Source organism: Empidonax traillii, unplaced genomic scaffold (assembly GCF_003031625.1).
Source record: "Empidonax traillii isolate 1590-97213 ecotype Southwest subspecies unplaced genomic scaffold, ASM303162v1 scaffold631:size1259156, whole genome shotgun sequence".
In the NCBI taxonomy this organism is placed as follows: domain Eukaryota; kingdom Metazoa; phylum Chordata; class Aves; order Passeriformes; family Tyrannidae; genus Empidonax; species Empidonax traillii.
The window spans coordinates 625,764-641,458 of record NW_020955824.1 but is presented as its reverse complement, the minus strand read 5'-3'; the positions used below and the strand labels follow the sequence as shown (position 1 = coordinate 641,458).

Sequence of the window (15,695 nt, the reverse complement as noted above, 5' to 3'; positions counted from 1 at the left end):
AGATGTTTGTGGCTTTTTCTTTCTGGGTCTGCCAGCTAAACAGCTGTGGGCCTCCTTTGTCTTCCAGTAATATTCTTTGTGGTGATCATGTGCTGTGGGAAAAGCACTTTCCTGGCAATTCCAACATGCTGGATGGTGGCAGGTGATGCTACCAGTTGCCAGTTCAGTGTAGATATGGTTATACTTTCTTCCTTTCCCCCCAAATCTGGATTCAGATTCTTTCTTGAATAACAGCCTTGTAGGTGTCAGTGTTCTAAGTCCCTCATTTTTCACTGTAATGGATAGCTCCTGGTGGGAAAGGGAACCAGGGCTATAGTAATATCACATATCTAGGCATCATTCCTCCAAGGTACTGCAAATGTCTGCTTTGCCTGCTCTGGCTCTTGACAACCCAAATTTTCTGTTTACAACACATGCAATTATACAAATAAGGTTGCCTGATATGGAATATATATTGCTGTACACAATCTTAATCCAGATACTAGAATGGGAGAAAGTCAGCTTTGCATTTAATTTTTGGTTCTGCCACAGACTTCCCTCAGCTGAGACGTACTGTCTATGCTGTGGTTTAATTCCCACTTTTGTAAAACAGAACTATTACTTTCACATCTCTCTGAGATGATATCAGGCACAGTGCAAGGCAAGAGAATGCCAATTAATTTCAAGAAAACTGGTATGTCTTGTATATCCAGTGTAATACACAACCACGCAGGGCTCCTAGCTGGAAGAGAAGATCTATATAATTCATCATTGAGGAGCACCACGGTGCATTATGCCAATATTGCAAGTATTCTTCCAGGTCCTTAAGTAGACTGGACTAAGTTAAGTCAGGAATCTCTGACCATATGTATGGTATTTAAACTTGACACAGGACCTTTTTCTCTTTATGTAAATGTATATAAATCTGGAATAAAATGACCAGCTCTCAAGCTATGTTGACAATATGATCCTCTAAAGCAATTCTATATATTTTAGATGTGAAGCTCCAGAAATAAGAAAAAAAAAATCACCTGTAACTCAGAAAAGCTTCTACCTATTCCTGGGTTTCAGGACCAAATTCCTTCAACTAAACATTAGACACTGCCTAAGGATTCAGGCCACAGATGGACTGAGTTGCCTTTAGGGCACTTATTTGTCTCTTCTGACCAAGATCGGTACCTTTGGTAACTATATGCCTAACTCAAGAACCAAAAGGTAATGAGGGTAAATATATTATGAATGGACCAGTTACCTAGGACAAAATTAACACTTCTTCCCTTGCCATCTATCTTAGACTAATTAATCTACCTCAGAAATACTGTAATAACCCCACTTTTATCTCGGTCCTGCAATGGACCCAGATAAATGTGGCAAATATCTCCTAAAATAATAAATTACTAGACAAAAATCAATATAGATAAAGCCCTGTCTAGCATGCATGATTTACATCCTTCTGCCCCGGAAGCCTTTTAAGACTTCCTGAAAGAAAACCTTCTACAAATAATGAGATACTGAGGCGAGAGAGATGGTGGTATCACCAAGAGGAAAAGTATTAACACCTGGAAGTGTGATTCTCCCTTTAGCAGGCCTCTGTTTTCACATTTCCATGAATCCAAGTTTTTGTTTTGAGTTAGTAGCCAGCTGAATTTTTCTCTAGCAAAAATTCCTCTCTGAGAAATTTGCTCACTGTTTCATCATTTGATGCCTTATCTCCAAGGTTGATGGAGGATTTACAGGCTTAGAGAGATCTTTCTTTTAAGATAATGAACTACAATGATGGTGATGATGATGATTATGGGGGCTTTGTATACACTTAAAAGACATTGAGATATCGTGGCAAACACCTAGTGGAACACTAGACAAAGAGATAAGGGAAAAAGAGATAAAAGAAATGACCCCATAGCTAGGTTTGTTCAGCTAACATTTGCATTTTAGCACATATATTCATGCAAGAGGTGCAGGGAAACTTGTTCAGATTGTGTCCTTGATGGAAAATGCCTAAACACATTTGTGCTATTATACTTCAAAATCTAAAAGTTTGAAAGAAAAAAATCTGAGTGCAAGAGTTAGCAGACAGTACATGCTTACACTATTCATTCTGGAGCATGTATGAGCTTCTCACGTAAGGCTACCTTGTGACCAAAGGAAGCCAGTAGACTGAATTTATAGCATCACCAAAAATCTTTTATGAACCTTGAGGTGGCACACCCAGAGGAAGGTATACAAATATGCTTTTTCTGTAGTCACCACTCTCTAACTGCTACAGGCCAAAATACCTGCAACATTTGCTCATAAAGTCACAGTGACAACAACTCCATTAGAGTCAAATCCAGTATTGGAAAAAAAAAATTGGAGGTCAGGGCATTGCTTATCAGCTATTCTAACTAGAGGTCAGTTCATCTAAAGGATGCTGTAATTTTCCACTGCTTTCTACAAGGACGGGAATTACTTTTTCTCAGCACAGCCCTGCATCACTCTGCGATCCTATGAATGTAATCCCTTGGCACTAAAGCCTCTTATTGACAATGCAGTAAACCTGCTCTGTAAGCATCAGAAAAGGGAAAGAAAAGATGTTTCAAATTTGTATTTGGCAAAATATGACACTGAAATCAATTAGATGTTTCCAGATCAATAGGGGCTTCAGTCAACAAACCTCCTGTCAACACAATGTCTAGCAGACCTGTTGACAGCATTTGAAGGCTCCTGATTTAAAATCTCTGTTGGGATTGTTATTAAAGCTGCTATTCAGTTCCTCATCTGTTTGCTGCTACCCGCAGACATCATTTGCGGGGGCAGTCTGAAGGTCTTGACTGAAAGTTTTGGCTGTTGCACATGAAACTTAATTACAAGGTCAGAGACTTGTTTGTTGGGGATTTACAGGAGGAAAATAAAAGCTTTTGAGATTTTGCTTCAGGAGACAGATGCAGTTAGGAGTGCCATCCTCTTCTGTATTTGGGGGCTATGTCATTCCTACAGTCCAAAGCTGGAATTCCATCTTCCTTTAATTAACTCAAAGCCAAATACTGCTGAAAATATTTGCAGAATTTGGAGATGTTTCCTTCCAGAGTCAGCCAAGTAATTTTAGGAACCTGCTGCATCTTGATTCAGTAAGATAAGTAAGCAGGAATTCATTCATTCAGCACTGAATTCATTGTCAAACTGAACTTCAGAAGGTACCAGAGAGTTAAATTTCTGAAGGATTGAGGCACTGAATTTCACGTTAGACAATGAGGACCAGGACAGAGTCAGAAAAGAACTCAGAGATTCCAGTTACCAAATGTGCTGCTGAAGTCTCTGACCTTCTTAAAGGGCAAAAGGGAGAAGTTTCTGTGTGCCCCATAAATTAAACACTGCCAGGTAGGACTAACATCTGTCTGCCCACCACAGATGAAGAAGCCCTCCAAACAGCAAGGCTTTTCTAGGGAGACAAACTTCCACAGTCAAGTTACTGCTGAATGTGCTTTGAACTGCATTGAGCAATACCCTGGCATTACATTAGGCATGTCCCAAATCTCTGTGTCAGCAGGCCCCTGGGGTAACCCATACCAGTAAGCCAGTATGTTGTGCCTACTCTGCCCCATGCCCACGTTGCCCACTGTTCCAGCAGAGTCTGTGTCTTTCTGCATCTCTCACAGCCTGGCAGCAGGGCCCTGTTTTGGATGCTGACATGGTGAAGAGCTTGATGAGTATCTGTTTACTTAGTGCTACTTTTACATGGAATTTACTTGGCAGAGTCAAATGCTTTATATTAGGTTACAAATCAAATCAGGTCTCTTCCTTCTTGACAGCAATCAGCAGTTCCTGGAGTTTTCTGAGTTGGTTAAATACTGTGACTAATAAAACGATATCATGCCTCTCCAAAGTGCAATCTAAGACTCAGAATGTTAGTATGGGCCCAAGGTCCATGCAGGTCAGTCTGGGTTACTGGGTTAGCTGATCAGTGCACCACCTAACACTGCACCACTGTGGGAGAGGGAAAGAACAGGGAACTATTCAGTGATATGATCCAACCCAGCTGTGGCTCACATGAGTTTGTGGTCCAGGAATATTCCAGGTCAGACATGATGCCTTTGTAAGTCAAATCTTGGGTATTTTTTCCCTATTGATTTGTCCATCCATTCTTGAACCCATCCATACTTTTAGAGTGCACACATCCTGGGGCAAAGAGTTCTCTAAATTTTTAATATTCCATCTGTGGAGTCCCATGCTCCTTTTTTTTTCATTTTCAGTGTCTACCTTCTACTTTTTATTTACCTTGCTCTGAGAAACTATAAGTTTAGAAGTTCAGGACAGTTTGTCATTTTTTTTAGGCTGCGGTAGAAAAGTAACGCAAGTGTGAAACATCACTGAAATTCTTTGATTCTTCTTCTGTATTTACTTTTTAGCAGTATAGTCCTAAACCGCCAACTACACAAATTCTTGACGCAATTTTTTGGGAAATTCACAATGTCCGATGCTTTTTTAGAAGACTTGGCTTTGGAGTAAGAGAATCTTTTAATCATATAGAATCATAGAATCAAGTGGCTTGGAAAAGACCTCCGAGATGATCAAGTCCAACCCTTGATCCAACACCGGTGTGGTTACTGGATCATGGCACAATGTGCCATATCCAGTCTCAGTTACCTTTTCCTCGCTTGTATTCTCTCGCTCGTTTCTACTGTTAATGGGTTCGCCGATATCGCCGTAGGGTAAAGTTTTAAAACGCAACTGTAGGACACTCAGGCTTTTAAGCCCAACCCCAGGCTCTTGAGAACCCCGCTCGCCACCCTAAAACACGACCCTGCGTGAACTATAACTAACAAAATAATAATAATCCGTCCTTTGGGAGGCATTCCTCCCCTCCACACTAAGAACATCACTGCTGCGAGAGGCACCTCCGGCGCGGGGGCGGGGGTCCCGATCCGGCAGGTGTGTGCCGGGCGCAGGGACGCGGGGTCCCCGCGGCGGGGCGCGGCCGGGGGTGGCGGCGCCGGGCCGGGCGGTGCCGTGCGGGCGGGGGGCGCCGCCGGGGCGCTGCCGGCGGAAGGCGCTGGGTGCCAGGTCGGAGCGGGGCGCCGGTGCCGCCCCGGCGCTATCCGGCCGGCGGGGCAGCCCGGCCGGCAGCCGCAGCCCCGCGCCCCCCGCGAGCAGCGGTAGCCCCCGCCTCGCCTCTCCCTGCCCGCCCTGGCGGGGAGCCCCGGCGGCGGGCGGTGCGGGACCCGCGCCCCGGGTACGCCGCCGCTCGCATCGCGCCTGGGGAGCGCCTGCCTCGGCGGGGCAGGGCCGACCGCTGCCGGCAGGTCAGGGAGGGCCGGAGTGGCCTCCCCGCCCCTCCCCGCCCGTGCCTGCGAGTGAGCGTGTGTGCGCGCTGATTACAGTAATTTTGAGGGTGATGTTGCAACGGGGCAGAGTGTGCGGGGCGGCCCGTGCTGAACTTTATAACGCTCCCGCATGTCAGCCGCCCTCGATATTGCGTCCATAAAGGGGTCAGCGGGAGCGCCGGCCGGCCTCGTCGCCCTCGCCGCCTCCCTCCTGCCTGCGGGCCGCCTGGCCAGGAAGGGAAGTTATTCGGGATTGCAGCAGCGGCCGGGAGCGGGAGCCCAGCCGCAGCCGCCGCGACGCCGCGCCGCGCCTGGGGTCTCGGCAGGCAGCGAGATGAGGGGCAAAGAGGAGAAGTCGTCGCTGAAAGGTGGGTTCACCGCTCCGCCCTGGCAGGAAAACTGTTCTCCGCGGGGCAAATAACCTCTCCAGCAGCGGGGTCACCCCGCAGCGGGTGCACGGGGGCACACAGGCGGCTGCGTGCAGGGGGCAGCCGAGGCAGCGAAGGGCACGAACAGCGGCCAGGTGACTTGGCGAGAGCAGCGGAGCCCTTGCAAAAACACCGACGCGAAGCGGGGCGAGTGAGGTGGTGTAGCGTTTGGAGCGGGGGCGCTTGGGGGCAGCGTGGGGGGCCGCAGCTGAGTGGGGAGGAGGGCAGTGGATGTCAGCCTCGGGCAAGTGGAGCAGAAGAGCGGGTGGGTTATGCCGGAACCTGCCCTGGGGCTAGGAGCTGCTCGCCTCTGCGTTCAGCTGGCAGGAGTGTTTCGGGGGCCAGCGTCGTAGAGCCCAGAGGGGGATGTCATGGGGGCAAGGGACGAGAACTCCGCTGACTCCTAACTGCGGATGATTTTTAACAGCGGTGCTCTGAAGGCGCCTAAGGGGCAGAGGAAACTGGCTGTGTCTGTTCCAATTTATGAAGCATTTTTGGGGGGTTGTTTATTTTATTGTGGGATATTTTATTGTTGTTGTCCACTTACATTAGTGAGAGTGGTAGTTTGCAGCAGAGGAAAGCAACAAGTGGGAGAACGTAAGGTCCTGCCAGCCGCAGCCCGCATTTCCTTGCCTCTCCCGTCACCCCATCCTTCCCTGGCGCCAGCTCTCTTCCACTTCCCCACACCGGGACGGCGGGGCCGGACAAGGCCCCCCTGCTCCGGGAAGGATACCGGAGGCTCGGAGCTCTTTCCGTATAAGGACTTTGCAGCGCTTTTTAAAGACCTGTGCCCACTTCGCCGAGGAGGGGTCTGTCTTTATTCCGGGTCATCCGTCTTGCAGTTCAGGGTGAGCAGCGGCGTTTGACTGAGCTGCACCCCTGGTGTGCTGGGGTGCTTGCCATCATCCCCTTCCCCCCACCATCCTCCCCGAGGTGCACGGTACAGCTGCCAAGGGATGCCGCCCAGCGGCCGGCGGTGGTTGTGGGGTGAGGCAGCAACAGCGGGTGCAGAAAAAAAAAAAAAAAAGCGTAAAAAGACAGGCTCCGGGCAGCGGGGGGGAGGATGGGGGCAGGTTGCAGCTGGAGTCGCTGGCCGCAGCCCAGCGCCCATCGCTCAGACAGCGAGGCGAAACACGCGCATGAATAACGTCCCGTCGGGTGGAAAGTTCCAGCGCCTGTAGGGCTCAGGAGCCCGGCAACCCCTGGCCGCGCCTGACCCCTGCCAGGGCTGCGAAGGGGGATGACCCCCCGGCAGGGGAGACTAGGTAGAGGCCGTGATACCCTTCGCCGTGCCTTCCCGCGCCCCCCCGGAGCAGGTCTCCGGCTTCATCCTTTAACCTTGGGCTTCGTGCATGCACCAGCGCTCCTGACGTGCCCCCGGTGCACCCGCAAGGAAGCGACTGATCCATTAAATCCCGGGTACACGGTGTTCCCAAATGACCGTGTACAGTAGAAACAAAATCTGCGGAGCGGGGCTGTTTCTCTCTTTTTTTTTGTTTTTTTTTTTCTTCCTCTCCGTAACTGCACTTGTCCAGCCCTTGGGCATATCCCCACCTTTTCTAGAAGCAGATCTCTGCGCTCTCCTCCAAGTTAAGGGGACAGATTTTATATCCTGTTATTTCCCTTTCTGGCATTAAAAAATACTTTTTTTTCTTTTCCCTATCAGTAATGTCCCAGCCAGGATCAGGGCAGTGCACAGAAGGGACATTTGTTTGTTTTACTGAATACCGGGCAGGAAATTTTGTTCTTCTGAGTCACTGCAGCTCCTTCAAGGAAACGTCAGCGTCCCTTATCGCCGCTCACCCTGGGCGGCGGGACCGGGAGCGGATGCAGGCTGCGGGATGGGGGGGGTACACCCACACTTTAGGAAGAGGTTCCCGTCCAAGACAGAGCCAGATTTCAACTTTATATAACCGCAAATATAAGTGGGGCCAGGATACAAAAGAAGGGGCGGGTGGGGGAGAGAGATGGGGCCACGAGAGTTTGCTGTCTGAAAAAAAAAAAAATTGATACGTTTAGCCGTGGATGTTCTGCACGGTGTGGGTGCTTGTAGGGGGGGGGGGTCCCCTGAGGGTTGCACCTAAGGCAGGGCGGTAGCAGAGGCAGCGACAATTGCTTCCCCCAACCTCCGGAGGCGGCCAGTGGCCGCCCCCCCAAGGACGTCGAGGGGGGAGCAATCGTCGCTGCCCCGCCCCGGTCCCGCCCATCACTGCCGCCACTTAAACGCCGTCGGGTGCTTCGCCAAGTCAGTGCGGTGCTGGGAGCCGGTGGTATCGTAGCCTTGCTGTTTATCCGCCTCTCGCTCCAAAATGACCGTGAAAGCAGCCGAGGCGTCTGGTCCTACCTTGACTTACTCGAAGATGAGGGGGATGGTGGCTCTCCTCATCGGTGAGCAGCGAGGGGCTTCTTCGAAGATGCTCAAGGACTGTGATTTTTCTGTTAGGGTGGCTTAACGATTTTGTTTTTCCTTTCTCCTTTTTTTACCTTATAGCTTTCATGAAGCAGAGAAGAATGGGACTAAACGACTTCATTCAGAAGATAGCCACCAACTCCTATGCGTGCAAGCAGTAAGTATCAGGAATTTGGGGCAGATTTTAGTCAAAAATATCACTACGTATTGCGAGGTTTAGTTTAAAAATAATGTTTGTTTACTGTAATGCCTCCGGCATGACTGTTATGGAAGAGTTAATTGCTCTTGCTGAGGTATTACTCACTTGGCAACGATCTTTGTGGGCTAGGTTTGGGACAAATAAGTCAGAGGAGATTTTTAGTGACCCGTACCGATTTTGTAATGTATTTAGAGTATAAGTAAATTTCTTTTTCTATGACGGAATTTACTTTCTCTAGATTAATTTTATACCTTAAATCTAATAGATTGTTTTGGCTGCCTTTTGGCTGCTTTCTGTAGTAGGCTCAACCAATACTCCTCTTTCATGCTACGTGTTTGCCCTCTGGCGGAAAGATCTGCCTGCTGTTCCTGGTAACTCTTCTAATCATGTGTGCTCTTATCCTTTCAGCCCTGAAGTTCAGTCTATCTTGAAAATCTCCCAGCCTCATGAGCCTGAACTTATGAATGCTAATCCTTCTCCTCCGGTAAGTAGATTTAACTCAGACATTTTTAGAATGTCAAGTCAGCCAGTAATAGAAGTGTAGGAAAATTAGCATCATGAGTATTACTTGTTATAGCTCATAGCACAGTGATGTAAATAGGAAAGGGTAATCAGGTTAGACTAAAGTTTTTCTGTTCCAAACATGGAGAAGAAATTTAAAAAAAGCTTTATTATTTGTTACTTCAGTATGAAATGTGCCTAAGGCTTCAGCAAGAACTTTTCAGTAAGCTGTAGCTGTTCGACTCTTCTTAGGCAGTACCTAATAGTTTAAGATACTTGGTAGAGGTCAGTATTAAAGTTTTAGTGACAAAAAGAGGGATGAACTTAATTTTAAGTTCACTTTATTTATATTTTTTAAAAAAAGTTACATTGTTGAGACTCATTGCGGAGCTGTTCTAATAAATGTGGTTTGTCTATTTTTCTAGCCCAGTCCTTCACAGCAGATCAATCTTGGCCCATCATCCAACCCACACGCAAAGCCATCAGACTTTCATTTCTTAAAAGTGATAGGAAAAGGCAGTTTTGGGAAGGTAAGCTTAATTTTTTTCCGTTGTAATTTATTTTTTCTTTAGCTCTTCTATGAAATGCTAGATACTGGGGGGTTCTTACTGGCTTTGGTGAATGGTGGTCATTTAAACCAAATCGGAGTACGTTCTGCTGCCCAGTGCCTGGCTCCAAGCATAGCTGGAGAGGGAGAGGGAGCAGGGATGCTGCATTTGAATGAGTCATAGAGGAGCTGGGGAGTGGAGTGCACTGATGCTGGGGAAAATACATATACTTTGCTTTTGGAAGGGAAAGAAACAAGACAAAATCTTTGGGTTAGATTATTTTGCCAGAATGGTAACACTGTTAGGCATTTCCCACAATGAACTTGCCCACTGAACCACAGGGAAGTGGCAGTCCTCAGCATCAAACATAAAGGCTTATTGCAGTCAGTGTTTACAAGTTGTTCTGTATTTCAGTATTGCTCAGTTCTGGGATTTTATGCACTTCTAGGTCCTCCTTGCACGGCATAAGGCAGAAGAGCAGTTCTATGCTGTTAAAGTCCTGCAGAAAAAAGCAATCCTGAAGAAGAAGGAGGTAAGCTACCCCTCATGATGCCATCGCAATGTCCATTAAATACATTTTTACTGCTATTACTAAGCAAGTGTGCTAAACATTAATGACTTGTTTTGTTTTCAGGAGAAGCACATTATGTCAGAACGCAATGTCTTGCTGAAAAATGTGAAACACCCTTTCCTGGTCGGGCTTCACTTTTCCTTCCAAACTGCAGACAAATTGTATTTTGTCCTGGACTACATCAATGGTGGAGAGGTAAGCAGTAAGAAAATTGAATAGTATTTCCTATCACATGCATGATGCTAGGGTAGACATTTTCACCCTTTCTTTTAAATAAAAAAAGTTGCAAGGGGAAGAGTCATGGGGCAGAAGTTAGTAGATTGAATGTTTCTGCCTGCCAAGTTTTGAACTACCAAAGGATCATTAGGCCATTTCCTGCTATTGTTCTCCCTTGCTATATATGTTGAGTCTAATTAAGTGCATTGTTAACAGGCTTTGGCGCCGTTTACACAAGTTTGTTCTCTCTGTCTCCTGTAGTTGTTCTACCACCTCCAGAGGGAGCGTTGCTTCCTGGAGCCGAGAGCCCGATTTTATGCTGCTGAAATTGCCAGTGCACTGGGCTATCTGCACTCACTGAACATCGTGTATCGGTAAGCAGACTTTTTCAGTTTGTAGTGAAAAAAACGTGCTTTGTCAAATAAGCATTAAAAAGTTGATCTCACTATGAGGTCAGAATTACTTCTAATATTCTATGGCAGCTTAGTGAAGTTCTGTAAACAGTTGCACCTAGAATCTTCTCACTACACCTTCCCTAATGACCACTTGTCTTCTTTCATCTCTTCGTGCAGAGACTTGAAACCAGAGAACATCCTGCTCGATTCACAGGGGCACATTGTCTTGACTGACTTTGGACTCTGCAAAGAAAACATAGAGCACAACGGCACAACCTCCACCTTCTGCGGCACACCAGAGGTACAGCCAACCCTCAGCCCATCACTTGCAGAACAACAGCAAGTGCTGTTGTGAAATCCGGAACCTGCCCTGTATATGTTACGGCTGGTTAGATACGGCAGGGGGTAATACAGGCCCTGTAATATAAGGCTGCCAGTGAGGATGTGTAGGACACAGAGCTTGTTGAACAGGATCAGGGATCAAGCCATCTCCTTATTATAAAGATCTTGTAGCTTTCCTTTAGCTTAAATATTGCTGGGATTCAGTAAGGTTCTTTCATTCAAGAATGGGGAGGCTTTCCTAAGTGTAAAGATCCCTTTGGTTAACATTGCTCTTTCCCTTCTCTTTCACAGTATCTTGCTCCTGAAGTTCTCCATAAGCAGCCCTATGACCGAACTGTGGATTGGTGGTGCCTTGGAGCAGTCCTGTATGAGATGCTTTATGGCTTGGTAAGCAAAGAATCCTTCATGACAGATCAAACTAGCTTACTCAGCCTTTCCCCACAAGAAACCCCGTGCCCGCCTGTCAGCCTCAATAACTTCTCCTTTCCCTTTCCCACAGCCACCCTTCTACAGCAGGAACACAGCAGAAATGTACGACAATATCTTGAACAAACCCTTGCAGCTGAAGCCAAATATTACCAACTCAGCTAGACATCTCCTGGAAGGCCTCTTGCAGAAGGATAGGACAAAGAGGCTTGGTGCCAAGGAGGACTTTGTAAGTACAAACTGGCCAGCGCTGGCAGGCAGCACGGGAGGATGACTAGGCCATACTGTTTACATGGGTCTGAATTAATCTATTTTTCTCTCTGTGACAGATGGAGATTAGGAATCACATCTTCTTCTCTCCAATTAACTGGGATGATCTCATTAATAAGAAGATTACACCCCCTTTTAACCCAAATGTGGTATGTATCACTTCTAATTATAGAATGTATGGTGATTGTCTTTTTCCCACTTGTCTTTGTGGGATGCCCAAGGGCCAGGGGCAAGTGGTTGGATGGCTGTGTTTGGGGAATACAGCTTTTCCTTCCCCTGTATCTGTCCAAACAAGGTTAAAAATAAGCAGTGACTGACTTCTTGCTGATGGTCGGTCTAACTTTAGTTGGTTTTTTTGGTGTCTCATGTGCTTCATTTGCATGGCAATTCATAAATAATCCCCAGCATCCTCATTTTACCCAAGGGGAAGGTAAGGTATAGAGAACAAGTAGGTTTCCAAGGGTAGTTATGTTTACCTTGTCAGATACTAACATTTAAAGAGAATGATCTGGTTATGGAGGTTGTTCTTTCATTTTCTGAGCATTTTAGAAACTATATTTAATAACTTGCCCAAAGTCCTGCTTTATAAACTGCTGCGTGGCAGAGTGGCATGTTTGGCATTTGGCTTCTGTTGCATGAGATTAGTTGGAGTGTAGCATGCTAAATTGAATCATCTTGTTTTTATTAAGACAATATGGAGCAGGATACAAAAACCTGAACCTTTCGGTCGAACTAAAACTTTCTAACAGTTTTAGACTAAGACTGTTTAGCGGTGGGCCTGAGGTGATAACACTGTGAGTCTCTGCACAAGGGTGCTTGTCTCCATATTGAATTGACCTGTGCACTCACAAAACATTAGAGTCTAAATTCCTCTTCTTCCCTTTCCACAGAGCGGCCCTAGTGACTTGCGACACTTTGATCCGGAGTTCACAGATGAGCCAGTCCCCAACTCCATTGGCCAGTCCCCAGACAGCATCCTCATCACCGCCAGTGTCAAAGAAGCCGCTGAGGCTTTTTTGGGCTTCTCGTATGCCCCACCTGTGGACTCTTTCTTGTGAACGTTTTTCTTTCTTTCTTTTTTAATAATAATAACAACTATTATTTTTATTTTTTGTTTGGCCTTCTGGTGGAACTGCCAGTTGACCAGTCATCTTGAAAGAGAATTTGCACATTTCCACCGTGGCAGCTTTGCAGCCTTAATTTCAACAACACTGTTTGCTGGAACCATTTTTGAAGAGCACATCAATCTCTAAATGAGCTTTACAGGCTTTTCATTTCCATTTGTTCTTCCCCCAAAGTGGTGCTGTCTCCCTGGGAAAGAAAACCATAGCGACTGCTGCCATAGACCGCTATGGCAGGTCGTAGGAGTAAGAACAAGCTGTTTTGAAATCGTGCTTGAAAAGCCTTGCCTGAAGATCTGTCTGAACGTGATAAGGATTTTATGAAATGTGCCTTTTTTTCTGATGAGATCTTGTGAGCTCCAAAGCTTTCCCTGTTGCAGAGTGTGTTTCTCAGTTCATTTATGTGGGTTTACTATGTGAACAAATGGTATGCGTGTGGTCTGCGTACTACAGATGGACTTAGTTTAGAGCATCAGTGTGACACTTGCAGGATACCACAATGTGGGGCATTGTTTGTTTCTTCCATATTTGGAAGATAAATTAAGTGTAATTTTGAAATTTCTTTTGTAAATCTATACAGTCAACTAAAATTATTGAGATGGGCTCACAATTAACTTGTATCCAAATGCTTGAAGAAAGCATTGCTGCTATGAAAAAAGATTTCTATTTTTTGAAAGGGTTTTTATGGACCAAAATGCCCCAGCTGCAGTCAGTCAAAGCTGTTGGTTTCTTTTTTTTTCCCCCCTTTTTTCTTTTTTTTTTCCTTCCCCTTCTTTTAGTTTAAAAGATATCATCTGTAAAATGGGCATTATTTATGGTTTTGGGGTTTGAGGGATTTTCATTCCTGACTGTATGTATTGTAAAAAAGATCTGTACATTCAGTTGTAACTCTAGATGTATATTTAAACTCACAGACTTACTTGTAATGTATACCATCATTGTAATGTAATATAATTAACATGGTTATATGTATCATATTTTTTGTGACCAAACCCATTGGTTTGCAGTAAAATCCTGAAAAATACTTCCATAAACTCTGTCTTATTTTAAAACAAGGGCTTTAGCCAGCTTAAAAAAAAAAAAAATTAAACTGAGATAATTTTGCTTACGTGTGTGATGGTTATTCCATCAAAATGCACCCATAGAAGTCTTACTATGGATATAACTTGGCAAAGTACTTGGTCTTCTAACTGTGGGTGTATATCAATGGTGCAAATGCTTGCACTTTGTCAAAATGAGTTTCTCTAGCAAAATGAAGGTAATGCTCTCTGGTGTGGGCAAAGCATAACTACACTTGAATTAAGTTCTTAGGTAACAAAGACAGCAGCTGATTTAGCATTGGTTATGCTGCTGACATGCACTAGAAGCAGATTGTCATGAAGCTGATGGAAATAGTCCCTACCTGGGAGTCCATCCTTGAGCATCAAACATTGCTGCTGTGATATGGGGCAGTGGAATGCACCTTGAGTTTACTAGTGTTCCAAAATCTATATTCAGGAGGTGGGTGTCACCAGTTGATCATACGCTTGCAGATGGGGCAAAACTGACTATTCCTCTAAAACTGAGCTGTTAAGTAATTTTTTATTACTGTATACTACTACCAGGCGACCTGCAAGAGGGACTTTTCAGCCAAGAAGTAAGATAATCACTTCTTCTGGATGATTCCATTCAGTTTCTTTTGTGTGGTGATGGACAGCTTTTTTGTCTGAGGGAGTGGGCATCTGCACCTTATTTACAGCTCTCATTATCCACTGGGTACTGCAGTTGGTGGTCTTAGCAATTCCGAGAATCAAGATGAGCAGTTGCTGAGAAAAGCCGGTCAGTCAACTGTTACTCAGGCTGCTGTGATAACAGCAGTGTAAGCAAATCTCTTAATAGGGATGGTATTTCTGTTCATTACATTTCTGAGATAAAAGCATGCAGTAATTTTCCATCTTTTATTATCTGTTGGATGTAGGAACAGAGAAACGTGTGGCTTCAGCTACAAACTCTGGGAGACCACACTTGGAGCTAAAGATGCTACTTTATACTAGGCAAGAAACCTCTCTCAAGATCTCTTTAGTATCTGAAAGAGATGCAGCCACCTCAAACTCCCAGCAAACTCCCAAATTCCTGCTTTCAACAACTCTTTGAATAGTGTATTGAAGGCTTTGCAAAGTCTTTCACTGCTATAATGTTCCTGAAACATCTTTTGTGCCAATGACTTGTAGACTAGAGATGTTAAAATATACAGTACTCATTTGTCTCTGTAGAAAGTGAAACTGTACTTGCTAAGCAAAGAAGTTGTGCAATACTCATTATCTTTGTCTCACCGTTTCCCAGGCATGAGCAAGGTGCTACTTGCAGATAACAGAAGCAGAGAACTACAGCCCTAGGGTAAAAAAGCGTTAAATACTGTCTGTCATTTTCAAGGAAAAAAACACTGGAATCATTATTAATGAACAAGTATAAAATGTCATCGACTCAAAGGTGTACATCAGGTTCTTTTCATCTTTGCCAAGATGTAGGGTATTACTTTAATGGGTTACTTTGAAGAAACAATGTCAGATTTTAATTTTAACTGTTCTACCATGTGTAGGCTCATTATGCAGCTACTGCATTCTGCAAAAGTCTGCAACTGCTAGCAATGAATATTCAATGTATGCCACCTTAATTGTTTTGGTGTAGAGAAGGGGAAAAAGTTGTCCATGATTTTAATCTCCCTGATTTTGATGCATTACAGTCATGCCTGTAGGGAAAAAGCCTGTGGAAGTCAGCTGGGTTTGTTTGCTTGTGGTTTTGTTTGTTTTATGGAATTACGTGTCTATGAGGTCTATATTCCCTTTAGAGAAAAGTCACTGGACTGAGAAGCAGAGGGCTAGGACTCCTGAAATTGGAGCTGACATGGGTGTTATGTGTTATTTTGACTAAGAGCTGAATCTAGTTTAATTTCACTCATTTCTAACGTAAAAGTAATCACATTTTCTGCTGGTGGCACTGTTGTAACTGC

The 15,695-nt window shown here is 45.3% G+C and overlaps 1 protein-coding gene across 3 annotated transcripts in view; it reads left to right on the top strand.

Moving 5' to 3' along the window:
* The window catches only part of SGK1 (serum/glucocorticoid regulated kinase 1), a 73,890-nt gene extending 60,160 nt beyond the window's left edge, over positions 1–13,730 (top strand). Inside the window, exons 1-12 of one of the 3 annotated variants that reach the window (XM_027898955.1) lie at positions 5,312–5,647; positions 8,199–8,274; positions 8,725–8,800; positions 9,243–9,347; positions 9,814–9,897; positions 10,000–10,131; positions 10,414–10,526; positions 10,725–10,848; positions 11,181–11,276; positions 11,389–11,544; positions 11,645–11,734; positions 12,476–13,730. In XM_027898955.1, the coding sequence (XP_027754756.1) occupies positions 5,410–5,647; positions 8,199–8,274; positions 8,725–8,800; positions 9,243–9,347; positions 9,814–9,897; positions 10,000–10,131; positions 10,414–10,526; positions 10,725–10,848; positions 11,181–11,276; positions 11,389–11,544; positions 11,645–11,734; positions 12,476–12,643 (1,458 nt within the window). In that variant the 5' untranslated portion in view covers positions 5,312–5,409 and the 3' untranslated portion in view covers positions 12,644–13,730. Of the gene's footprint in view, positions 1–5,311; positions 5,648–7,935; positions 8,096–8,198; positions 8,275–8,724; positions 8,801–9,242; positions 9,348–9,813; positions 9,898–9,999; positions 10,132–10,413; positions 10,527–10,724; positions 10,849–11,180; positions 11,277–11,388; positions 11,545–11,644; positions 11,735–12,475 lie in introns of those variants that run through there. The other 2 variants (XM_027898956.1, XM_027898954.1) reach the window with 2 other exon arrangements.
* Positions 13,731–15,695: the final 1,965 nt, after the last annotated feature.